Here is a 24967-nt window from a genome sequence, read left to right on the forward strand (position 1 = left end):
AAAAATTATAAATGTATTTATGAAAATAAAAATTTATAAATGTAAAATATAATAATTTAAAATTATTTAGTTGTAAATGGAATTTCTCATTTTGGTAAGTGGACAACCCATTGTCCATTTGGTTAAACTCATATGGTCAATGGACAAAAATGGTCAAATGCCCAAATAGACCATTTATTTTTTAGTCTGACCATGGTCAGCACAAAAATGGGCGGCCCGCCCAATTGACAGCTATAGCTGCAACTAGGAATTCAGGATATGGTGATTCACAGACCTTTCTTCCAGCAGAATTCATGGTTCCTCCTCCACCCCTAGAATATCACAAGTTTGCGTATAGACTTCATGTAGGGATGACGCCTGAGGAGCTTGATATTATTAAGCTCACAGCGCAGTTTGTGGCGCGGTATGGGGAAGGGTTATGGGTGGGTTTCAAGGAAAGAGTGAGTATGGATCCTCGGTTTGAGTTTATTTTGAATCCAAGTGATGGCAGGTTCACTCTTTTCAGTGGAATTGTTCAAGCGTACGGGGAAGTTTTATGTCCTCAAATCTTGAAAGAAAAGCTGAGAAAGAAGGCCGCTGATATGGAGACCATTCTTGAGAACTGTTTGTTTCCATCGTGTTCAATGGGATCGTTTCCAGAAGGAGCATTGGTAGAAGAAACGGAAGGAGCATGGGGAGAAAGCAAGTGGCAAGCGAGAGGGGGAGGATATGGATCCAGGATTTGCACATTTTTTAGTGATGAAGCAATTTGCTCTTCGTCCACCAAAACCATTAGAGCCAAAGAGACAAAGGTGTGACGAGTTGGCCCTTGTTCCAGAAGACGAGTTTCTTGCTCAACATCCGGTAATGTTTTCTCCGGACTCTTGCTTACCTGTCATTTCTTTTTTCTTTTCGTCTGAGTTGTTGTATCTAAGCAGTTAGTTATAACATTTTCAGGGTTGGGGTAGAGTCAGGATTTCTTTTCCCCACGCCTTAGATGCATACATGGAGGTCATGGTGCCGTCGTTATTGGAAAACGTGGCACGTTTGAAAGAGAAAATAGCTGTGATCCTCAGAATTCCAGCAAGCAAACAGACTTTGAGTGGGAAAGCTGGCGTATTAAAGGACGATATGTCACTTGCATATTACAATGTAGGAGCACAAGAAGTCTTAACTTTGTGTTGGGAATTGTGAATTAACGCTAGCTGGTGGATGCAGCTTTTATAAACTTGGTGGCCAAATATTAAAAACGATTACTGATTTTAAAATTTTGTTTTGGCTCTGTTAATCTTTAAAATTAGAAACCTTTGATATGTGATAAGTTTAGCTTTTCTCTTTTGTCTTTATGTGGATTATGTTTTTCGTACTCTATGGCTAAAAGCTTCATTAATAGTGGATATCAGTTTGGTTTTTCTCTCCTACGTTGTTTTATTTTAAAAGCAAATGCCATGCATCATTGATGTTGTTCCTTTTTATTTTGCAAATACAAAATATCAAATCCTAGAATCCGAGTTCTAATTCTAAACTGATTTTAGAATCGGGCAATTGAAGCTTAAAATCTAGACTCAATACTTTAATGCCAAACCACAAATCTAGACTGACTACTCGGATGATAAATAAAAACAAACAGGGTTTATATATTTGTGTAGTATTATTGTTTAAATCAAGATTGTAACTCATAAAAGGATTACAATTCCCGGGTTCATCAATCCTTCTCTTCCAGTTTCTCCATCTTTTCCTTATATTTCACCATCATACTTTTCCAACTCTGACCTCTTCCTTCTTAGAACTTTAACCAAACCCTCGAGCGCCACATCAGCATCCTCATTTTTCATTAGCTCCTCTGCAACTTGAGCTGGAGTCAACACTTCTCCATCAATCAAACGCTTGATTTCCGGGTAGAGATGGTGAGGGTCATCGGGAGACAATCCCAAGTAGTTAGACGCCAAAGTCTTGAATACATCAAAACAACAATGTCCCATGTGTATATGCATATCCATACGCCCTGGCCTAAGCAATGCCGGATCGAGCCTCTCCTTGTGGTTTGTGGTGAAGATTACAATGCGTTCGTCTCCACAGCTCGACCATAACCCATCTATGCAATTAAGGATCCCTGATAACGTCAACGTTGCTGATCCCTATCCACCAAGGATCCACGTATTGGTTGCAAGCATTTCGTGATAATCTATAAATTAATGGTAGTTTTTAGTGAAAATAAAATTACTAATGTGAAGAAGACCAAACCTTAGAATCTTCATGAGTCTTAGGTTGCAACCTTGTATGCAAATCCACGGCGCGGTCTATATCTTCTATCAAAAGAATCGAGCTGTTCGTAGTACCGAGAAGTAATCTCTTTAGATCAGCGTCCTCCCTCACGCTTGCAAGCTGGAGATCATAGATATCAAACTTAAGGTAGTTAGCCATAGCTGCAACTAGGCTAGTCTTCCCAGTCCCAGGTGGGCCGTATAGCAAGTAACCCCTTTTCCAGGGTTTCCCTACTTTTTTGTAAAAGTCTTTCCTTCTGATGAACCGGTCAAGATCTCCCATCACAGAACGCTTGAGCTCTTCTTTCATAGCCATGGTGTGAAATGTTGAGGGGTGCTTGAGGTTCACGGATTGCCATTTTGAATACATGTAACAGTAGGAGTACATCTTGATGCTTTTCCTCTCATTGTTGATCACCTTTGCCTTTCTCTCCACGTAAGGTACATAAGAATTCAAGACCAAGTCTCTGTGTTTCTTTTCAAAGCTAAGTTCAAAACTTTCCCTATCGGGGTCTAGCTTAAAGTGTTCCCCCAAGTCGTGAACCATATTGCTCTTCTTGCTGTTAACACAAAACCGCCACTTGAGCTCAATGCCTTGGTAGACATCCGAGACAACTTCTCCTACGCTGAGGTTTAAATTGACGTTTTTTTCACTGCGGTCTCTAGAGATCCTTAGCCTTTCCGCGTCGGTGTTGATCTTGGTGGACAAATAAACCTGAGCAGCCCCGTAGAGCTCGTTGTACATTCCATTTTTGATCTGGTCATCGATGATGAGAGTTAGAGTCGATGGAGTTGAGATAAAGAAAGAGTTGATATAAGCGATGATGTAGTTTTGTAGCGGAGGTGGAATTGTTGTATCAAGAAATGGTTTGATCATCATGATGTATCCCGTCAATAATGCGTAGGCCGAGACAATCGGTGCAAGTGAAGGAAGATTTCTAAGAGAAAACATCGTTATGATCTGAAACGCACCGAATTTACCAAAGGCACCCAAAGTAGAAGAGGTTTATAAATACTCTAGAGAGGGAGCTAATCAATTTTTTTTTTTTTTTTCCAATAGGGAGCTAATCATTTATCTTGATGAAAATTGGGGGAACAACCCATATATTGAAAATCTTATTTAGTAAAATTGGATTGTTTTAGTACCTGTGTCATATTAATGTAGATCTTTCTTTATAATTGAGAGGTTGAGAAAATGTTTTAGAATATGTTATTAACTAGAACCAGATTTTTATACCAATTTTAAATATGTAAATATAATATAATGAAAATTGTAATATGAGTATCTCAGACAAAAAAAAATTTCAAGATAATAGACTTAAAGAAAAAAAAATCAAAAGAACAAAATTTAGTAAGTTTTATAAACTTAAAATTTCCTTTACAAAAATTAAGTATTTTCTCATGATAATATAATGGAAAGAAATGCATAACTCTAAATCATGATAAGTATTTCCTTTACAAAAAGTAAATATTTCCTCATAATAAGTATTTCCTTTACAAAAATTCTCACTTTTTTTTGTTTAACAAAATTAGCATTAAATATCCAAAATTTCAAAACAAACTCATAATATTTTATAAAAACTCAAAGGTTGAGAAAATTTTGGATTATTATTATTTTAATTCTATTTTTGTAAGACAATTAGTAAATTGCGGAATTAGAAATTTTGCAGGAAATTATAAAATTATGTTTTAGTGGAAATTAAAGGATAACATATATTTAGAAAAAAATCTAGATTCATTTTTAGGTGGCAATTATTACATTTATTTAAATTTGGCAGTAATATTGATAATAATAAAACAATGGCCTAATTTCTCCCAATGAAACATTTAAGATCATTTATCAAAATAGTTTTTGCTTCTTGGTTCAATGCCATTGTATCAAAGGTTGATGGATGAAGAAGCCTAATATTATTCCACTATAGAGAGTTTGAATTCACATAGAAACTCACTAATTTGGCTTTAGCTCTAATCTCAGCTGCTTCCTTCTCCACATATGGCGGGTAACTATCTAAAACAAATGATATGTATTTTGCTTCACATTTAACCTCTATAAAATCATTCCCATAATAAGTATTGACATTACATGTGGTGAAGAATGAATAATAAGTATATGGTGTTTTGTACATGTTGCGAACAATTGATCCATGATATAATTTATTGTTAAATTCTTTCAAATTCTATCTAAAACCATGAAATTTGGATTTCTGTATTTTTAACTAAAGAAATACTCTCAAATTCTTTAGAATCCTTTAAAATTATTAAAATTCAAATCCACAAACTCTTTTGAATAAGAGTAGATTTTAAAGTATATTTTTTTAATCATTAATTTAATAATAGTGGATGTTAGAAGACTTTTTAAAATTCATGATTGAATAACATGGAATTTGTAAATTTTAAACAAATCAGTCAAAATGTTTAGTTGAATATACCCCCTAAATAAATTGAGAGATATCTTTTTTTTTTTGCAAACAAATTCAAACATATCCAAGTTGGCAAATGTTTGACCTTTAAACAATGACTAGTTTGTTTAAAAAATATTCAATTTGACATTATAATATCATATCTCCCTAAATCTCTCTTTTATCTCCCTAAATCTCTCTTTAGCAAAATATCTCCCTAAATATTTTTGTAAACAATTTATGTAATATTTTTACAAATTAAAAAATATTATATTGAATATGCTCTCAAAATTTCGATTATGATCTTAACAAATTTAGAAAATAATTTTAATCCAAAATCACAAATTTACAAAATAACTAATGATAATAACACCTTTGGTATTTATCACTAAAATCATAATTATTGTTGTGTGAATTTGATTATTTTATATTAGTAAAAAAAAAATTAAGACATTTCTTATTTAGAGAAACTAATTGAATGTTATATGTTAGTAGTTAATATTTACGAAGAATTCAAAGTTTTTGAAAGATGTCCATAGAATAATTATATTTAATTGAAAAACATACAAATTTAAACATAACTTAAATATATTTGATGAATGAACCAAAAAAAAAAAGAGTTGAATACACGAAACTAGAAGAACGATATGAAGTACCAAATCCTTATCGAAACCTCGATTTGTAAGAATCTCTCTCTAGTGAAAACTAGATTGTTCAGGTCTCCTCAATCTTGGATATCCTCTTCGATCATCTTCATCCTCTTAGATTCATCATTATATTTCTCCGACTCTGATCTCTTCCTTTTGAGAACCTTAACCAAACCCTCAAGCGCCACATCAGCATCTTCATTTTTCATTAGTTCCTCGGCGACTTGAGCTGGAGTCAACACTTGTCCATCAATCAAACGTTTGATGTCCGGGTAGAGACGGTGAGTGTCATCATTGTCCTGAGACAAGCCTAAGTAGTTAGATGCCAATGTTTTAAATCCCTCAAAACTGCAATGTCCCAAGTAAATGTGCATATCCATACGGCCTGGTCTGAGCAATGCAGGATCGAGCTTCTCCTTGTTGTTAGTAGTGAATATTACTATGCGTTCATCTCCGCAACTAGACCATAACCCATCAATGCAGTTTAATAGTCCTGATAATGTCAGTGGTGTTGATCCCTAATTCATACAAAACTTCTTTAGGATCCATGTACTAGTTGCAGAAAACAAACTTTATAACATGTAACAATTGTGAAGACCAAACCTGGGGAGCACCATAGGTCGTGGTTGCAGGTTGCAACCTTGTAGGCAAATCCACAGAACAATCTATATCTTCTACAAGAAGAATCGAGCTGTTATTAGTGGCGAGAAGCAACCTCCTCAGATTGGCGTCCCCTTGCACGCTTGCGAGCTGGAGATCATAGATATCAAACTTGAGGTAGTTAGCCATTGCTGCCACTAGACTAGACTTCCCGGTCCCTGGTGGTCCGTACAACAAGTAACCCCTCTTCCAAGCTTTTCCAACTCTCTTGTAGTAATCTTTTCTTTTGATGAACCGATCAAGATCTTCCATCACAGAACGCTTGAGCTTATGCGTCATAGCCATCGTGTCGAATGTGGAAGGGTGCTCGAAGTTGACAGATTCCCAGCGATGAGAATAGCTAGAGTAGGAGTGCATCTTGATGATTCTCGCCTCGTTCTTGATCACCTTTGATTTCCTCTCCACGTAAGGTACATAGGAGTTCACGACCAAGTCTCTGTGTTTCTTGTCGAAGCTTAGCTCGTAGCATTCCGAATTGACGATTTCATTATCTTGTCCACCATCTATAACCGTGCTTGTCTTTTTGCTTCCAGCTAAATACAGCCACTTGAGCTGAATGCCTTTGTAGACATCGGAGACAACCTCTCCTTGGCTGAGGTATAAGTTGACGTTCTTATTGTTAGGGTCTCTAGTCATCCTTAGCTTTGATGCATCGGGGCTTATCTTACTTGAGAGATAAGTTTGAGCCGAAAAATAAAGCTCGTTTTTCCTCCTTATCCCGCTTCCCTCATTCCCCTTCATGTCACTGATGACAAGCGTGAGAGTCGTCGATGAACGAGAAGAGCCGACTAAAGATTTGAGGTAAGAGACAACGAAGTTCTGCACCGGCTGTGGAATTATCGTGTGAATCATTGGTTTGATCATCATGATGGTTCCTGCTAGTGATGCATAGGTAGAGAATAACGATGCAGGAGAAGGGAGATCTCTATAGAACACCATCATTTTTTCGAGTTTAGGATTTGGTCTCCCTTCGATGTTGTTGCGTTTGCGGCTTCTACTCAAATTGAGTTTTTTTTTCTTTTTTGGTTAATGGTTAAATTTCCTATATATTAACAGAGAATCACTCTTCCTCACAGATCTCCTATACTTTTTTTTAATAAATGCTCTTACTTTTTTTTTTTAATAAATGTTCATACTTTTTTTTTAACATCTTACTTTACTTTATTAAAATTGAAACAGAGATTACATAGTTATTATTCTAGGACATACAAATCTAACAAAGAGACGATTAAAGATTAAAAGTTAAGAAGAAGAAAACACCATCGAAAAAGTGAAATAAACGCAGCTGTTCTTTGTAAGCTTTACAAACTAATAGATAATCAAATCTATTATTTTCCTTATTCGTCTTCTTCCTTACATGATTATCTTGTTTGGCTATCGTTCTTCTGACGAAACTCCAATAAACGTCGCATCGCTTCCCAACAACACATCTCCAGCAAACGGGAGATGACATGTTTTTTTGTTATAGCTAATGCCCATAAATGATGAAATGTTGAATATCATCTTCTGAATCTCGTTCCATGCTGACATCCCCAAAAGCACCCATATAAAAATTTGTTAAAGTCTATTCGTAAAATCAAAGACAATCTGATCTCTCGCCACCATATCCTTAGAGCAAGATTATCGGTGGTCTCTTATTTGTGGGTTGTTTAAACACTGTTTGGTTATTTTATGAATTAATTGTGTTTTGTTTTGAATATAAGAACCCATGATTTCTTAGTTAAAATTTTCTTCTCCAATGGTAGGTTCTAATTTTGGGTATCTTATTTTTGAAAATAATTTTTTTTTGAAATTTAAAATTTTTAAATAGAATAGAAGTGGTATAAATGTGTAAACATTTAAGATTTTATAAAAATAGAAGATATTGCATTTAATTAATTTTCAAACATACAAAACATAATAAAAACATTAATACATATTACAATAGAAGTGCAATTCATAAATGGGGAAAATGATTAATGTAATATTGATTTGTGCCAAATTTTTAGGTTCTGTTTCTAAACAAGCTGTGTTTTGGTTGAGTGTGTTTTTAAAACAGTAAAGAATGGGAGAACAGACCCAATTTGTTGGTCTTGTACCAGAAATTTGGGTGTGACCATTCTCCACCATTCTCCAGCAATGATTATATCGTTTATCTTTGTTCCATATAACAACGGGAGTGATAGCAGTCCCATATCGTTATTCCTAAGACAAACAAGAGGTGATTAAGAGTTTTTACACAGCATAAAAGTTTAATGCATCTTCTGATTGATCATCACCATCAAGCTGATGGAAAGGTTTAGTATTGCTTTCGACACTAGTCTTCTTCCTCAATCTGCTTGCTACTGAACCACCTTTCCCTCTAATATACACACGACAACCAGTAGTTGCTTCTACTCGCTTCAATGAGTTCCCTCTAGGAATCAGAAGCCTTCCCGCAAAATTGAACTAACAACCAAAAGCAGAAGAACGCTTATTCACCTGATTTCCATTGTCTCAAAGATATAAAATTTGGTCTGTTTCTCCCTATGAACAGACCGTGGAACAAAGGTCTTGTGTCTGCAGTGGTTAGCGTGGACAGTGCTGAGACATGACCGTCAACGCTGGCTTTGTCTTCCACTTCCATAGCATCTGAAGAAGCTTCTTCTTTGTGTTTCAGCTTTGATACATGTTGCCTCTGATGTTTCTCTCTTCGCTTCTTTGAGAGTTGGGTTCTCTTGAAGCAGATACAAGTTCTGTTGTAAAACATTCCACAAAAGCAGATACATTTATACATGCTAGTCATGTAAAAGTTTCTTTCATTAAGAATCCAAAGCACAACCATGCTACTTAAACCACCAATGCCGCCTCTCTATGACTTCAGAATTAAAACCGAGAATGCTAATAAGTTCTGTTTCAATCAATTCTACATGCACAATCATGAGTTCTTGACACACAAACCTCAGATTCACCAATGTTTAATGTGACACATAAATCACCAATATTACTTCTCTTTGCCTCCAGATTCAAAACAGAGAAGATGCTAGCTAGTTCTGTTTCAATCGATTCTATAACAACAGATACTTTAACACCATCTTTAAAACAAAACATGTCACATAAACCAACAATGCAACGTCTTTAACCTCAGATTCACAAAAGAAAAAGATGAAGAGAGAAGGAATCATACGATGGAACAAACGCTTAGCAAGAGTATCATTAGGCATGAACTCTGAAACAAGAAGCCTTTCATCTTCATCGAAACAGTATCCCAACAACTTGACGAGTCTCTTGTGCTTTAGCTCCGCAGCGTCTTGTGCTTTAGCTCCGCAGCGTCTTGTGCCTCTACCTGAAAAAGATGGGATAAACAGAATCAAACCCATCCGAAGAGATCAATGGCGACAGTTGTTAGAAGTTTTTGAAGTGTATTGTGTACCTCAAAGTCTAATCTCTAAACTTTAACTAAACACTAATTTACACAATTAGAAATAGAAACGTACCATGAGAAAAACTATTGTAGATTCAAATCTCCGAATTGGTGAAAGAAATGCTTCGATTTGGTGAAGGAGACTCAACGTTTTCAATGAACCGACTCGCCGATTAGCTGAACCATAGTCCACGTTGAGACTCAGCCACGATGGAGATGTTGCTAAAACGCTCGATAACCTCATATAACGATTCGATCTCGTCCGATTATCGTTCCGATTGTCGTTCTTCGCAGATTTTCGCGAAAGAGAGGGAGAGAAGAAGAAGAAGAAAAATAAGGAAAATAAATTTGGGTATTTTGTTCGACCAATACAATGTTGACACGTATCGTCTCTTAGATCAGAAATGGGTATACTATATAAGGGGTTCTCTTAGATTTTTCCTTTTGTTCTGATTTATTTTTTTCCACCAAATTGCTAAGAACTCCCCTATAAACTTGCCGATGGGGAAGGTCTTAGGCAATGTCTCGAACCGGGGCTATGAACCGATGTCTGCATTAAGAATCTCTTCCATTCGCTTTTATTGTCAATCCAAATCCAAATGATACCAGGATCAATATCCAAATTACATCTACATACCATTTGGCGGAGGGAAACGACAACTGCCGAAAATGCCACTTCATTCTTAGGCCAATGATGTCTAATTGGCTTCAAGAAGAAGATGAAACATAATTGAAGACGAAACACCGGCAACAACACAATTGTGATCGCCGGAAAAACGTTCTACAAGAGAGATGGATGGCTACGAATAGCCAACCGAAACGCATAATTATGGAAGAGAGAGATTTCGGTCTACTGAGCCCGCAAGACCTTCGACGGTTGTGCCGAAACTGAGGAATTTGGTCCATCTTCAAGGCCACTGATGGTGGCTCTGCAACATGACTCTCTGAAATCGAACCCAGTTTTATATGATTAGGGGAATAGATCTGAGGCAGACTGCATGGATTTAATTGTCGGTGAAACCCATCTCGTTTCATCGGAAATCTTGGAAACTTTTTCATGAATTAAAGAAGATGGATTTGAGGGTCTCTGGATTTAAATGAATTTTATGTAAAGAGAAGAAACTCCAAACGAAATATGAATTGGAATTATGGTCGACGCCAAAGGTGATGCCGGCCAGAAAAAAATTAACGAAACGGTTGCGTTCAAAGTATTGCCTTTTTCGTCGCACTAAGAGAGAAGAGCCTGAAATGTAATTTTCCTTACTTTTTATTATTATTTACATAAATATATTATTAAAATATATGAGACAATGTTTATTTCTATTAATTTTATAAAATTAAAGATTTAATCAACTATTAAAATCCAAAAATGTATTTAATTATCACTTTCACAATCTATTTAATTATGAAAATTAAATTACATTTCACAAAAATTATAAACCATTTATTTAACTTTTTGAAATACTAAACTTAGTGTCCTGTTTTGAAAAAGTCTATGACTATTCAACTATATTTAAAATAATAATTAAATGAATTATCACAATAATCATAAAAATAAATTACATACCACAAACAATTTAAACTTATTCATCTATTTAAATTTTTAAAGGCAAAACTTATTCTCCTTTTAAAAAAAATCTGATAACTATTCATGTATATTAAAAATTAATTATCACAATATAATCTTAAAAATAAATAACATCTAGCAAACTATTTTAAATCTATTCACCAATTAAACTTTTGAACAACAAAACTTCATCTCCTATTTAAAATTTTCAATAATTTTTTTAATATATGTGACTCAGAATCTTAACATGGTATGTGTTATTTAATTTTTTGAAAATCCTAGACAATCATTTATTTCTATAAGTTTCCACCAGAGCTACACTTTTTAATTATTTACCACTTTTTATACATTTTTCTCATTGCATTTTTACACTTAGGATTAGTTTAAATTAAATTGATTGGTCTAAAAAATATTACTTTATCTATTTAGTGACATAGTCATGTAGATAATAATGTGAAACATAAAAAATGTGAATTTGATTTTAGAAACACAAAAAATGACATCAAAACTTTCTCCACAACGTTGAAATTCTTTTTCACGTTTAAATATTTCACGGATGAAACATATTTTTACACAAAATAAACGCAAACTTGAATAAACGAAAAAAAAATTACTTACAAATTTTGTTATTTAGGTATGAATTTAGGTATTATTCTCAAATTCTTATGAATTTAGGTATTATTATCCGGACTTACAAAAAATAAGTATCTAATTTGATCTAAAATTATAAAATTGCCCCTCTTCTCTCTCATGATTCTCTCTTCTCTCACGATTTTCTCTCTGTTTTCTCAGCTAATTTTTCCCCCGTGACTTAAATCTGTGATTTGGAAGATGAATATTTTTGGATCTGTGAGAGATTAAAGTAACTCCCAGTTTATACACGCTGGCCGCCGCCCATTCCAATGGATAAAAAACCCATCCAATTATTTCTATCTCATAGTTTCTTGTTTGGTTTATGGAAAATTAAAGAAGTTTGATTGATCAATGTTTATGATTGAGCCTTCGGGTTCACTAGATAGTATCTCCTTAAGGTTTAGTTTTCTTTAACCAAAAAGAAATAGATTAAATCAATTGGTTTGGAGATGGTGTTGGGGCGTTTGTATCTCGAAGGCTAAAATTTCTTGTGTCAAAGTGACAGAGATAGTGTTAATGGAGCATGTGCCATGGTTTTGAAGGTCATGGTTGGAAGAAGAAACAAGGATTTTGATCGGCGGCAGTCGGAAGAAAAAATGGTTATTGTTTGTCTGGTGAAGAGAACGAATGAGAAGATACAGAAGGGCAAAAACAAAATTGTCTTTGACACAAAAAGTCTAAAATCGAGAGTCCGGACTAGAGTACCCAATCTCAAATATTTAACCCACAAAAGCCCTATTTTAATAAATATTCCTACAAAAGAAAGTTCTTAAAACACTCACTCAGAAATTTCCAAACTTTTTTAGTTGTAATTAGCCTCTTACGTCTATTTTTGTTTCCTCATAATCTTCGTTGAACTAATGGAATATGTAACACACGCACGATTAGGTCCAAAACAGAACAAGTTTCTTAAGTCTTTTGCTGTTCTTCCTCGGAGAACCCTCTGTATCACGCCTTATTCTCATCTCTTCCATCTCCAATCTACTCTCTTTCTTCTTCATCGCCAACGAATTCGATTCCTCAGATTTTAGTCCTTCCATCTCCAATCTACTCTCTTTCTTCTTCATCGCCAACGGATTCAATTCCTCAGATGTTAGTCTCACTTTCTCTAAAACATTCATAAGTTATGCAAAATATTTTTAATTTTTTTTTGGTAGGAAAATATTTTTATTTCTTTACTATGCAATTACATAACCTTAATTTTTAACTTATAAATATATTTTGAATCAATTATGTCGTATAACGTGCATTAGCAATTAGATTTATCCCAATTTTTTTTTTCTTTTACACAAAGAAAGAGGAAAATAAAGATAAAAAAACTGAGATTGAAATATCAAAATACTTGATATTTAAAAACTAAAACTAAACCCTATTTAAGTCTCAGTTTTTTAGAAATCTCTTCTTCTTTTACATCGACTTTCTCGTCGGCGGCGGTAAATCATGATTCTCAAGTTGATCAAATCGGTGGTTCAAGCAATAACTCGTCCGATACAATACTTGTTAATCTCCTACTCCGGTATCTTGTCGGCTTACCTTCGCTGACTGGTATAAAGGATCATCAAGTCACGGTTATCATCGAGGAAAAGACGGATGCTGGGACGCAAAACGTACTCCATGACGCCACTCGGGCATATCTTTTCAGTAAAATCAGAGTCGACTTGGTCAAGTTTTACGTCGGTGAATGTATGTTCGACGACATATACCAAGGGGTCGAGCTCAAGTGGAGGATTTTCGTTGATAACAAAAATACTGGAAATATCAATAAGCAGTGCTTCGAGCTGAGATTTGACGAAAAGCACAGAGATTTGGTTTTCGACTCTTACATACCTTTTGTGGAGAGCCAGGCCAAGAGCAGGAAGAGAATCCTCGAGATGCACACATACTCTCTTTGCTCTGAGACTCTTGGGCAATCAAGAGCCTCAATCACCATTCAACCTTTGAAACGATTGTTATGAAGGAAGGGCTCAAGCGTGACCTCATCGATGATCTTGACCGGTTCATCAGCAAGGAAGATTTCTACAAAAGAGACCGGCGACGGCGGCACTGGGTGAGATTTCACTTGTTGCATGGGCAACCAGGGACCGGAAAGACTAGTCTTGTTGCTGCTATGGCTAAATATCTTAACTTCGATGTCTATAAACTAACCCTCCCTCTAGGGTTGAAAACTGACTTCGACCCGAGGAGACTTATCTCCAGAGCCAAGGACAGCTCGATTCTCCTCGTAGAGGATATAGACGGCTCCCTCGAGGTCTGTTCTCCTTTTCTTGATTTCTTTTCAAAATTATATTTATTGCTTTCTTTAACAAGCTTCTTGTGCTTGATTAGTGTTCCAAATTACACACATCTCTTTAGACCATACCCCTCCCAAAAAGTTACATTTTAAAATTCGCAAAGTGTGTAATTTTAAGGTTATGTTTTTTTTTCTTTTCTTTTACAAAGACTGTTCCAAAACAAATTTATTTATTGATATCAATTTTAACCCATTCCCGCAATTTAATTTGAAAGTGATATAAGCCCCCTTTCAAAAAGAGAGAATATTTACAAACTAATTACCATTGTTTTACCTTTTTGTTGTTGTTGTGTGTGTGTATGATCAACAGGGATCGAATGTGGAATTATCGCAACTGTTAGGTTGCTTATCTCGGGTTTATGGCCATACACGCGTTGTAATATTCACGACAAACAACAAGGAGAGTCTTGACCCAACATTGCTATGTTGTATGGATATGAAGATTGACATGGGACATTGCTGTTTTGAGGGGTTCAAAACGTTGGCGTCTAACTACTTGGGCCTCTCTCATGACAATGATTGCCCACACCCTCTTTACCCGGATATCAAACGTTTAATTGATGGACAAGCTGTGACACCAGGTCAAGTCGCAGAGGAGCTAATGAAGAGCCTAGACGTTGATATCGCCCTCCAAGGTTTGGTGAGGACTTTGGAGATGAAGAGTAGTTTAATATCAAGTAAGATTGACGAAGATGACAAAATACTTGTGAGGTTGTGAGTATATTTCCTTAAGGAGTATTCGAAAGTTTTGCTAGTCTTGAGCATGTTGATTAACAACTAGTTTATTTTAAACATCGATTAAAAATATTTACTGACACGCTTGTGTTATTAAGCATGTTGAAGTCTCTCTGTTTTTCTCTATGTGGTTTACAGAGCCACAAATGTTTCTTAAAATAATGTTCAATATGTGACATTATAATATTAAAATGAAAATTATAAAGATAAATTAAAATTGATAAGAAAGTGTCATGATAATTTTGTCCTGTCCCCATGTATGGCTTTCAAAACCGTATATCAAAATAAATTAAATTCAAGTGCAAAACTAACTTCATCAGTTCTTATTGCAAGTGTCTTCATCATCTTCTCACAGGCTCAAATCTTCAAAAACTGTGACCTCTTCCAGAAAACCCTCTTCCAGGAAACCCTCCTCTTCCAGAAAACCCTCTTCCAGGGAACCCTGGGAATCCACGCCTAACAGTCGGCCTCGAGATCCACTCGGGAGCCACATCATCATCTTCACTATCAATTAGTTCCTCCCCATCCTCAACTTGAGCCGGAGTATCCACTTTCATTGTATCCTCATCGTCGGCTATACTTTTCTCTCCCTCTTCAAGTTTCTTCATCTTCTTCACAGATTTATCATCGTCACAATTCTCTAGCTCTGACCTCTTTCTCTTGAGAATCTTTACCAAACCATCAAGGGCCGCATCAGCACCTTCACTTCTCATTAGTTCCTCAGCGACTTGAGCAGGAGTCAACACTTGTCCTTCAATCAAGTGCTTGATATCCGGATAGAGATGGTGAGTGTCACCATTTTCCTTAGAAGACAGGCCTAAATAGTTAGACGCCAATGTCTTAAATCCCTCAAAACTACAATGTCCCATGTAAATGTGCATATCCATACGGCCTGGTCTGAGCAATGCTGGATCGAGTTTCTCCTTGTTGTTCGTCGTGAATACTATTATGCGTTCATTTCCACAACTCGACCATAACCCGTCAATGCAATTCAAAAGTCCTGATAACGTCAATGGTGCTGATACCTATTCACACATAAAAAAAGTATAGGTACGACCCATGTATCGTTTGCAAGAAACAGAATGATTCAAAAACTCATATTAAAATCATCTTGAAGACCAACCTTGGAAGCACATAACGTTTTTTTGGACTTTTGGGTTGTTTTGGTTACAGGTTGCAATCTTGTAGGCAAATCCACGGAACAGTCAATATCTTCTACAAGAAGAATCGAGCTGTTCTTAGAGCCGAGAAGCAATGTCCTTAGCTCGGCGTCTCCCTTCACGCTTGCAAGCTGGAGATCATAAATATCGAACTTGAGGTAGTTAGCCATAGCGGCCACTAAACTAGTCTTCCCGGTCCCTGGTGGACCGTATAGCAAGTAACCCCTCTTCCAAGCCTTTCCAACTCTTTTGTAATAATCTTTTCTTCGGACGAACTTGTCAAGATCTTCCATCACAGAGCGCTTGAGATCTTCGTTCATAGCCATCGTGTCGAAGGTTGAAGGGTGCTCCAAGTTCACGGATTTCCATGCCATTTGCAAGTTGGAATGCATCTTGAGGATTCTGCGCTTGCTCTTAACTACCATTGCCTTGCTCTCCACGTAAGGTATATAGGATTTCACCACCAAATCTCTGTGTTTCTTGTCAAAGCTCAGCTCAAAATATTCCCGATTGAAGTTTCCATGATAGCGTTCCCCATACTCATCAACCATAGAATTCTTCTTGTCGTTAGCAAAAAACCTCCACTTAAGCTTAACGCCATTGTAGACATCGGGGACAACCTCTCCGTCACTGAGGTAAAATTTGACCTCCTTCTGCGTAGGGTCTCTAGCTATATTTAGCCTGGACGAATTTGGACTTATCTTGGTGGATAGATAAGCCTCAGCAGCGTAGTAAAGCTCGTCGTGAATATGCACCGCTGACAATTGATCGATGGTAAGCGTGAGAGTCGTCGATGAACGAGAGCCAACCAAGGACTTGAGATAAGAGACGACGAAGTTTTGAACTGGACGTGGAATGATTGTGTTAATCATTGGCTTGATTATCGTGATGTATCCCATCATTGATGCGTAACTAGAGACCATTGATGATGCCGGAGAAGGGATATCTCTAGAGAACACCATCGTTTTTTAGATTAGGGTTTGGTCTCTCCTTTTCAATATGTTGTTGCGTCTGAAGCTTTTAGTTAGATTAATTTTTGTTAGTTTATATATTGTATTGGGAGATAGTTTTCCTTTAATTTTTCTTTTTTTATATTTTTTTCCTTTTTTTCTGGTTGAGTATTTTTCTTTTTTCCTTTGTGATAATATAACGATAGAATATTTCCTTTTAATATAAGGTAAAATCTCTATAAATAAATATCTTATAAAACATAAATTAATAATTTTTCTAGTATGGATCTATTTTTCATTGGATATTTTTTAGTTCAAACTATATTAGGCGTAACTTGTAGATCTCTATAGATAATTGATATGGAATGAGTGGACACGTGATGATTAAAATTATATTCAACGGCAACGATTAGAAGTTTTGAATCTTCTGCTTCATTAATTGCGAATTTGTAAAAGTTTTTGTAACGTTTTAGATTCTCTCTAGGTTTGTTGGTGATTCATCTCTGTGAAGAGTCTTCTTCTTCTCAAGGTGGATCCAAGTCTTCCTTGTTTTACGAACATTGGAGTCTCATCTTGTAATCCGATCGCTGTGATTGTTCGATATTGATCAGTTGTGAAATTGTGGTTTGATTCTTATCAATAATTATAGCCATATTAGTTTGAGAATATTACTTATCAAAAAAATATAAATTTAAATATAACCTTAGAATGTTTGATGGATGAACCAAGAAAATAGAATTGAAAACCCAAAACCAGAAACTCTAAAAACTATATGAAGTACCAAAATCCTTACTGTAATCACTCAACTCTAGATTGTTCAGGTCTCCTCAATGTTAGATTATCCTCTTCTCCCTCTTCGAGCATCTTCCTCTTCTTAGATTCATCATCACATTTCTCCGACTCTGATCTTTTCCTTTTGAGAACCTTAACCAAACCCTCAAGCGCCACATCAGCATCCTCATTTTTCATTAGTTCCTCGGCGACTTGAGCTGGAGTCAACACTTCTCCATCAATCAAACGTTTGATGTCCGGGTAGAGACGGTGAGTGTCACCATTGTCCTGAGACAAGCCTAAGTAGTTAGATGCCAATGTTTCAAATCCCTCAAAACTGCAATGTCCCAAGTAAATGTGCATATCCATACGGCCTGGTCTGAGCAATGCAGGATCGAGCTTCTCCTTGTTATTAGTCGTAAATATTACTATGCGTTCATCTCCGCAACTAGACCATAACCCATCAATGCAGTTTAAAAGTCCTGATAATGTTAGTGGTGTTGATCCCTATTCATACAAAAATTATTTAGGATCCATGCATGTATTACTAGCACAAAATAGATTACATAACATAAAACCATTAAGTGAAGACCAAACCTCGGGAGCACCATAGGTCGTGGTTGCTGGTTGCAACCTTGTGGGTAAATCCACAGAACAATCTATATCTTCGACAAGAAGAATCGAGCTGTTTTTAGTGGCGAGAAGTAAGTTCCTCAGACTGGCGTCCCCTTTCACGCTTGCGAGCTGGAGATCATAGATATCAAACTTGAGGTAGTTAGCCATTGCTGCCACTAGACTAGACTTCCCGGTCCCCGGTGGCCCGTACAACAAGTAACCCCTCTTCCAAGCTTTTCCAACTCTCTTGTAGTAATCTTTTCTTTTGATGAACCGATCAAGATCTTCCATCACAGAACGCTTGAGCTTATGCGTCATAGCCATTGTGTCGAATGTGGAAGGGTGCTCGAAGTTGACAGATTGCCAGCTATAAGAATAGAGAGAGTAGGAGTGCATCTTGATGATTCTCCTCTTGTTCTTGATCACATCTGCTTTCTTTTCCACGTAAGGTACATAGGAGTTCACGACCAAGTCTTTGTATTTCTTGTCGAAGCTAAGCTCGAAGCATTCCCAATTGACGGTTTCCTCATCTACTCCTCCATCTATAACCGTGCTTTTCTTGTTGCTTCCAGCTAAATACCGCCACTTGAGCTCAATGCCTTTGTAGACATCGGAGACAACCTCTCCTTCGCTGGGGTATAATTAAGTTGACGTTCTTGTTGTTAGGGTCTCTAGTCATCCTTAGCTTTGATGCATCCGGGCTTATCTTGCTTGAGAGATAAGCTTGAGCCGCATAATAAAGCTCGTTTTGCCTGCTCATCCCGTTTCTCTCAGTCTTGTTCATATCCATGATGACAAGCGTGAGAGTCGATGAACGAGAGCCGACTAAAGATTTGATGTAAGAGACAACGAAGTTATGCACCGGTTGTGGAATTATCGTGTGAATCATTGGTTTGATCATCATTACGGTTCCCGCTAGTGATGCATAGGTAGAAAATATCGATGCAGGAGTAGGGAGATCTCCAGAGAACACCATCGTTTCCGACTTTAGGGTTTGGTCTCCGTTCAATATAATGTGCGTTTGCGGCTTTTGGTTAAATTGAGTTTATATATAAACTGTAATTGTATTGTGATATTAAAAAAGAAAAAAATTCTAATTCTTTTATTTTTTAATAAGTATTTTTCCTTCTATTTTCCGAACAAAAGATATAAACAATTTCCTTTTTTTTCTTGTATATATATATATATATATGTTTCGCCTACATATATATCTAATTTCATTAAATATATAGTCCGTTTAGAATATTAATTACCACATATAAATAAATTAAAGAAATAAAGTAAGATATTAAAAGATTTGCTCTTCTCAAAGTCCGTGTAACAACTAAGAAGATATTAAAAGATATTAAAAGATTTACTCTATATATTTTTCTTATATTTTGGTTCGTCCTTTGTATATTGATAGTGTGTTGTATGACATTTTTGGTAAAGTACCTCCAAAGACTATCTGAATAGTTTTTTTTATTTATGGAGGGGTCCAAAACTAATCCTTGGGGAGAGGGTATCTGGTCCCCAAACTTTTAAATAGACCGTCGTAAGCAATAAGTTCATATCCATGTGGCCAAAAGGGTAAAGCTAGCAATTTTGCGATAACCAACATGGCGACTCTTCCTTCCAAGCTAGAACCACTAGCCCACAACGTGATGGTTGACTATCTCAATAGTTTTCTTAAAGAAAAATAAAGTTTCATATTTCATAATGCGTCTTACATTAATGGTTCACATGCAACCCTACAAAATAAACATATTAGAAATTTCTGAAGAAAAACACTCAACTTATATCATCATCTCAGAGAATTCCAAACTTTTGAAACTTAACTTAGATTTGTAATTAGCCTCTTACGTCTACTTTTTTTTGTTCCCTCGTAATCTCATTTGAACTAATGGATCATGTAACTAACACACGTACGATTAGGTCCAAAACAGAACAAGTTTCTTAATTCTTTTGCTGCTCTTCCTCGGAGAACCCTCTGTATCACGACGCCTTATGCTCATCTCTTCCATCTCCATTCTATTCTCTTTCTTCTTCATCATCACCGGATTCGACTCCTCGGATTTTAACCGCATTTTCTCTAAAACATTCACCAAACCCTCAAGAGCCACGTCAGCATCCTCGCTCTTCATCAGCTCCTCTGCCACTTGCGCCGGCGTGATTACCTCCCCGTCGATCAAACGCTCAATCTCCGGATAGAGACGGTGTGGCATTGTGGCATCGTTCAAACCCAAGTAGTTGGAGGCTAAAGTCTTGAATCCTTGGAAAGAGCAATGTCCCATGTAAATGTGCATATCCATACGACCCGGACGTAGCAATGCCGGGTCAAGCCTATCTTTATGGTTTGTTGTGAATATTATAATCCGCTCGTCTCCACAGCTTGACCATAGTCCGTCTATGAAATTCAACAGCCCCGACAACGTCAATGGTCCCTAAACACACATTGTCATAGAAAACCCAAAAAAAACAAAAAAAAACCATTTAATTATACTCAAGTGATATGGATCACTAATCAGATTTAATTAGTCTTGTTACACTATTCAGTTTGGTATAGGAAACAAAAACTATTGGTTTATATATAAAATTTGGTTGGTGCTGATTTTGGTATGGTTCAATTTGGTTAAAAATAAAATGCCCAATCATATACCAAAACCAATTATAGTAGAAACGAGAAATCTAACCTGAGACTCGCCACGGTTCTTGCCATCAACCGGCTGCTCCACTCTGTTGGGCAAATCCACTGCGCAATCGATATCTTCTATGACAAGAATGGAGCGGTTACGTGTGGCTAGTAAAAGCCTCCTTAGATCAGAGTCACGCATCACACTGGCTAGCTGAAGATCATAAACATCAAACTTTAGGTAGTTAGCCATGGCTGCGACAAGACTAGACTTCCCTGTTCCGGGTGGTCCGTACAGCAAGTAACCCCTCTTCCAAGCTTTCCCTACTCTCTTGTAAAACTCTTTCCTTCTTATGAACCGATCAAGATCCTCGATGACGTCACGCTTGAGGTCATCTTCCATAGCCATTGTCTCAAAGGTGGAAGGATGCTCGAGAATAACTGATTCCCATCTAAGGCTGTTGAGAGAATGCAGCATCAAGATTCTCCTCTCGTCTCTAATCTCTTTAGCTTTACTCTCGATGTAAGGAACGTAAGAGGTCAAGATCAAATCTTTATGTTTCTTGTCGAAGCTTAGCTCAAAGTACTCGCTTTTACCGTCATCATCCATACCGCCTCTTCTTCCTCCTCCTCCTACTCCTCCTACGCCACCACCTTTCTTGTCTCCGCCGTCGGTTACAAACCTCCATACTAGCTCCACGTCTTGGTACACATCGTTAACTATTTCTCCATCACTGAGATACAAATTGACATGTTTATCCTTATGACCTTTACTGATCCTGAGCCTGACTGCGTCGGGACTGATCTTGGTGGAGAGATAAGTCTGAGCGGCTCGGTAGATCTCGTTGTTCATACCCATGTTGTCGTCGTCGATGGTTAGAGTCAGAGTGGTGGAAGAAGAACGGAAGAACAGAGACCGGAGATTCCTGTAAATGAATTCTTGGATCGGAGCAGGGATTAGCTCGTGAGCCATTGATCGTATCATCATCATGTAACCTGCCATTGATGCGTAAGCTGTGAAAACCGATGTAGGTGAAGGAAGATCTTTTGAGAAAATCATCGTATCTCTCTGTTTTTTTTTTCTCTGTTTTTGCTCACTGTGTGTGTTACTTTGAAGATGGAGAGAGTGAAAGCGAGAGAGGGTGAAAGAGATATATAAAGAAGAAGCTTAAGAAAGAAGGTTTCATGTGGGGTTAATTATCTTGCTGTCTTTATTCAATGGATGTGTGTATTTTTTCCACAATATTATTAAAAAAAATTGAGAATTGGGAAAAGTAAGTAATAAGATGACAAAAGAAACTCATGGAAAATTTCCACGTCTCTTTCCACGAAGAGCATGTCCATCCATTTTCTATTTTTATCTCATATGAACAGTGCTATTTTTTAAATATTCATCGCTTGCATCATGATCATTCAAAATCGCAAACGAAGTACAAGTTGCTTATTTGTACTTCTCGATAATATATCCATAACACAAAAAAATGAGCATGATATGTGGTAAAGATATAAATCCATTACTTAGCCAATTGGCATAGTCTGTGACTTTTTTACATAGATACAACGTCGTATACTACTTATGTTATTATTGGAAACGTTTATAGCTTGACAGGGAAAAAAAAAAAAAAACAAATTGTTTTGATTATACAAGTTTTTGGATTTTGTTTGTTGAAGGTGGAAGATGACTTGGACAATATACACTTACGTAACATAGTCATTATATACTCAAAAACTAGTTTGATTTTTTCTAAAGCTCGATTACCAAAATAATGTTTGCTGTCTTTTTAACAATTTCTTCAAGAGCAAAACCTATTACACGGACACTTTTATCTTCCAAAACAGTTTGGGAAGTTTTAGTAGATGTGTTTTTATGTTAATAACTGCGTATGCCATATAGTACAGTAACTATTTATGGTTACAATATAAACTTGGGTTTTTAGTATAGTAATTAATTCCTTAGTATTATTAAAGATATTTAATGATTGACCCATAAAAGACCAAAACCAAAGAAAAAAAGATTCCGCTAGATTGTCGCGACGTGGCATGTGGGGGGGCCAATGCAATTGCGTGTAGTAATCCAACAAGTGCAGAATGTGAAAAGGAGAAAGTACGTGTCAGAGTATCATTGGATGATTCGACTCATAACCCAAGAAAAAAATATCAAAATTAATAAGTGTACTATGAGTCATGGATTCATATAGTTTCGTTCATTTTGGACCGTGGCTTGATATTAATAGATCAAGTTACTTTATTCATGAATATTCAAACCACGCAAGCTCTGCATCGTACGTACACCAATACTTCAAAAGTGAATTTAACAATACAGTTTTTTATCCAAATATAAAATAGTAAAGTAACTTTTTTTTTTTTCTAGTCGAAAAAACGTCCCTATCTTCTTTCTTTTTTGTTAAAAGCGCGGACTAAAAAAAATTTCATAAACGATCACGACTTGAGTATGAAAAACTCAAAAAAGTTTGCACCAATTGTTGTCGCTTCAATCACGACTTGGCTCACTGTCCGTATCTTGCTCCTCCGGTTTTTGATGATGACTACCTCGATGTTCCTCAGGCTCCTGGTCAGGATGAAGAAGGGATCTCCTCTCACAACAGCTGTAATGAAGACATTAAATCAGATCAGAGCTCTGCAATTTCCTCGTACTCCCCTATCTCACAGCCGCCGAGACCCGCTACTCCTGCGCCCAATCTGGAAGAGTTTTTTGCTGCTAATCCCCTCCAATGTTTTCCGTCTTCAAGTTCTACCTCCATCAAAGTCTCATCAGATCCTCTGTTTTTTACAGTTGGAAAACCTAAAGGAAAATATGAAATTGGGGAGAGCTCGAAAAGGAAAAAAGGGAAACAGATGCACATGGAGACTGATAGGAACACTCGTCAATGCAGAAAGGATCCAGGACTGAGGTTCTATCCGGTTTGACCATGAACCTCCAGGAAAGATGAATAGCAAGTCAGGAATCTCAGAAGCTAATCGACTTTCATTTCTGAGACTCCTCTTTCTGATTTAGGCTTTTTGTAGGTTGTTTCTTTCGTTAGTTTTACTTTAGCTTGACAATGGATGCTGGCACACCTCTTGGTGCCTTGGCTCTGGTTATTTTGATGAAGGATATAGGTCGTGGAAGAAATTCACTAAGACCTTGATGACTGTTTTTTGAAGATGATGTGGTGAAGTATAAGGCTCTGTCATTCCCCCCTGCTTATGAAGTATGCTTTAAGACTGGCTGCAATGACTTTCATTGATTAGATAGTCTTAATGAGAGAGTGATGAAGACAGACTTATTTCACTATCATCTACCTAATCTTGGTAGCTATGTTGTAGAATGTTTGTTATGCGTCCAAGTTTGCTGTAATAATTTGTCTCTCCAACTTGGTTTCTTCACTGATGGATGTAACAGTATAAGATCATATATAAGATGAACTTTTTGGAAAAAAAAAAAACGATCAATTGAGTTTCTCTTGTCTCATTTTCAAGCTGCTTACAAAAAAATATAATAGAATCAATAATCTTGAATCTTATCTGGTGTGGTCATGTGATGCACATTTTGAAAATAACAGAATTAAGATTTTGATTGGTATCATGAGATATGGTCGAAGGACAGAAGTACCACTCTACGGTTCCATAGTTATGAACGATCATTATAAAAACATTTGTCTTTTGATATATACGTTTTCGTTATAATTTGTATATTATCGTTTACAAAAAGGTTTACAAGCTAGGCTATATAACGTACCATTATGATTTCGTTCTAATTTAACTCTATACGGCCTCATTTAACTATTTTGGTTATTAACACTCTACGTATTTTTTTTTTTGACAATTCTTGGGTTCACCCCTAACTACTTTTTATTCACCCTCTTTTAGTTAAAGAAACAAATTTTTGATTAAGCAAACAAATTCTGTATATCAATTAATTTTAAATTTATTAATTCTAAACATTATATTATAGTTTTAAATTATAACATCTAAACCCAAATCACTCTTTTTGTAAACCCAAATTAAAATATAATTTTCTTTAATTGTAAAATCTAAACCCTAACCACTATTTTATAAACCTAAACCGATATATAATTTTGCTTAATTTAAAAATCTAAACCCTAATCACTCTTTTGTAAACTCAAACCAACATATAATTTTACTTAATTTTAAAATCTAAACCCTAACCACTCTTTTGTAAACCCAAACCGACATATAATTTTGCTTAATTTTAAAATCTAAACCCTAACCACTCTTTTGTAAACTAAAACCGATATATAATTTCGTTTAATTGTAAAATCTAAACCCTAAACTCTAACCAC

The 24967-nt window shown here is 36.2% G+C and overlaps 6 protein-coding genes, 1 long non-coding RNA gene and 3 pseudogenes across 11 annotated transcripts; 3 read left to right on the forward strand and 7 right to left on the reverse strand.

Moving 5' to 3' along the window:
- The first annotated feature begins 350 nt into the window (after window positions 1-350).
- Window positions 351-1173, forward strand: LOC147939641 (uncharacterized). Its single transcript, XM_087463086.1, has 2 exons — window positions 351-791; window positions 937-1173. Exons 1-2 carry the CDS (start codon window positions 351-353, stop codon window positions 1171-1173), a joined length of 678 nt encoding a protein of 225 aa, XP_087319212.1.
- A 402-nt stretch (window positions 1174-1575) lies between these two features.
- On the reverse strand, window positions 1576-3283 carry LOC104706071 (AAA-ATPase At5g17730). Its single transcript, XM_010422200.3, has 2 exons — window positions 2224-3283; window positions 1576-2117 (listed from the first exon to the last, which is right to left on the reverse strand). The coding sequence occupies exons 1-2, from the start codon at window positions 3193-3195 to the stop codon at window positions 1719-1721; spliced, it is 1371 nt and encodes a 456-aa protein (XP_010420502.1). The 5' UTR covers window positions 3196-3283; the 3' UTR covers window positions 1576-1718.
- A 1878-nt stretch (window positions 3284-5161) lies between these two features.
- LOC104706072 (AAA-ATPase At5g17750-like) lies at window positions 5162-6962 on the reverse strand. Its single transcript, XM_010422201.3, has 2 exons — window positions 5893-6962; window positions 5162-5807 (listed from the first exon to the last, which is right to left on the reverse strand). The coding sequence occupies exons 1-2, from the start codon at window positions 6889-6891 to the stop codon at window positions 5367-5369; spliced, it is 1440 nt and encodes a 479-aa protein (XP_010420503.3). The 5' UTR covers window positions 6892-6962; the 3' UTR covers window positions 5162-5366.
- A 215-nt stretch (window positions 6963-7177) lies between these two features.
- LOC104709191 (uncharacterized) lies at window positions 7178-10562 on the reverse strand (annotated as a pseudogene).
- LOC147939642 (uncharacterized) lies at window positions 7781-9786 on the reverse strand. Its single transcript, XR_015564610.1, has 2 exons — window positions 9405-9786; window positions 7781-9253 (listed from the first exon to the last, which is right to left on the reverse strand). It is a non-coding gene; the product is annotated as an uncharacterized LOC147939642 (long non-coding RNA).
- A 1827-nt stretch (window positions 10563-12389) lies between the features above and the next one.
- On the reverse strand, window positions 12390-16701 carry LOC104709193 (AAA-ATPase At5g17740-like). 5 transcript variants are annotated; one of them, XM_087463174.1, is made up of 4 exons: window positions 15691-16701; window positions 15231-15574; window positions 14914-14935; window positions 12390-12564 (listed from the first exon to the last, which is right to left on the reverse strand). In XM_087463174.1, exons 1-4 carry the CDS (start codon window positions 16676-16678, stop codon window positions 12416-12418), a joined length of 1503 nt encoding a protein of 500 aa, XP_087319300.1. In that variant the 5' UTR covers window positions 16679-16701; the 3' UTR covers window positions 12390-12415. The 5 variants fall into 5 exon arrangements, with proteins under 5 accessions (XP_087319300.1, XP_087319301.1, XP_087319299.1 ...); XM_087463175.1 differs by having other exon boundaries at window positions 12390-12550; window positions 14910-14919; window positions 15208-15574; XM_087463173.1 differs by having other exon boundaries at window positions 12390-12550; window positions 14910-14919; window positions 15208-15574; window positions 15676-16701.
- LOC104709192 (AAA-ATPase At5g17740-like) lies at window positions 12767-14567 on the forward strand (annotated as a pseudogene).
- A 763-nt stretch (window positions 16702-17464) lies between the features above and the next one.
- LOC109126061 (AAA-ATPase At5g17750 pseudogene) lies at window positions 17465-19043 on the reverse strand (annotated as a pseudogene).
- Window positions 19044-19715: 672 nt separating this feature from the next.
- LOC104706073 (AAA-ATPase At5g17760) lies at window positions 19716-21876 on the reverse strand. The gene is made up of 2 exons (XM_010422203.3): window positions 20725-21876; window positions 19716-20475 (listed from the first exon to the last, which is right to left on the reverse strand). Exons 1-2 carry the CDS (start codon window positions 21721-21723, stop codon window positions 19963-19965), a joined length of 1512 nt encoding a protein of 503 aa, XP_010420505.2. The 5' UTR covers window positions 21724-21876; the 3' UTR covers window positions 19716-19962.
- A 1038-nt stretch (window positions 21877-22914) lies between these two features.
- On the forward strand, window positions 22915-23812 carry LOC147939643 (uncharacterized). Its single transcript, XM_087463097.1, has 3 exons — window positions 22915-22945; window positions 23134-23585; window positions 23708-23812. The coding sequence occupies exons 1-3, from the start codon at window positions 22915-22917 to the stop codon at window positions 23810-23812; spliced, it is 588 nt and encodes a 195-aa protein (XP_087319223.1).
- The last annotated feature ends 1155 nt before the right edge of the window (window positions 23813-24967 follow it).

The sequence above is a fragment of the Camelina sativa genome, chromosome 8 (genome assembly GCF_030686135.1).
Source record: "Camelina sativa cultivar CO46 ecotype springtype chromosome 8, ASM3068613v1".
NCBI lineage: Eukaryota > Viridiplantae > Streptophyta > Magnoliopsida > Brassicales > Brassicaceae > Camelina > Camelina sativa.

Bases quoted from the DNA above. Each gene is read 5' to 3' on its own strand.
- LOC147939641 (XM_087463086.1), top strand. From the start codon at position 351: ATGACGCCTGAGGAGCTTGATATTATTAAGCTCACAGCGCAGTTTGTG. The intron at 792-936 runs GTGTGACGAGTT...TAACATTTTCAG, and splicing joins TTAGAGCCAAAGAGACAAAG to GGTTGGGGTAGAGTCAGGAT.
- LOC104706073 (XM_010422203.3), bottom strand. From the start codon at position 21,723: ATGATTTTCTCAAAAGATCTTCCTTCACCTACATCGGTTTTCACAGCT. The intron at 20,476-20,724 runs GTTAGATTTCTC...ATGTGTGTTTAG, and splicing joins AGAACCGTGGCGAGTCTCAG to GGACCATTGACGTTGTCGGG.
- LOC104709193 (XM_087463172.1), bottom strand. From the start codon at position 16,678: ATGGTGTTCTCTAGAGATATCCCTTCTCCGGCATCATCAATGGTCTCT. The intron at 15,582-15,679 runs GTTGGTCTTCAA...ATGTGTGAATAG, and splicing joins AAACGTTATGTGCTTCCAAG to GTATCAGCACCATTGACGTT.
- LOC147939643 (XM_087463097.1), top strand. From the start codon at position 22,915: ATGAATATTCAAACCACGCAAGCTCTGCATC. The intron at 22,946-23,133 runs GTACGTACACCA...AACTCAAAAAAG, and splicing joins AACCACGCAAGCTCTGCATC to TTTGCACCAATTGTTGTCGC. The intron at 23,586-23,707 runs GTTTGACCATGA...TTCTTTCGTTAG, and splicing joins CAGGACTGAGGTTCTATCCG to TTTTACTTTAGCTTGACAAT.
- LOC104706072 (XM_010422201.3), bottom strand. From the start codon at position 6,891: ATGATGGTGTTCTATAGAGATCTCCCTTCTCCTGCATCGTTATTCTCT. The intron at 5,808-5,892 runs GTTTGGTCTTCA...TGTATGAATTAG, and splicing joins CGACCTATGGTGCTCCCCAG to GGATCAACACCACTGACATT.
- LOC104706071 (XM_010422200.3), bottom strand. From the start codon at position 3,195: ATGTTTTCTCTTAGAAATCTTCCTTCACTTGCACCGATTGTCTCGGCC. The intron at 2,118-2,223 runs GTTTGGTCTTCT...CTTGGTGGATAG, and splicing joins AGACTCATGAAGATTCTAAG to GGATCAGCAACGTTGACGTT.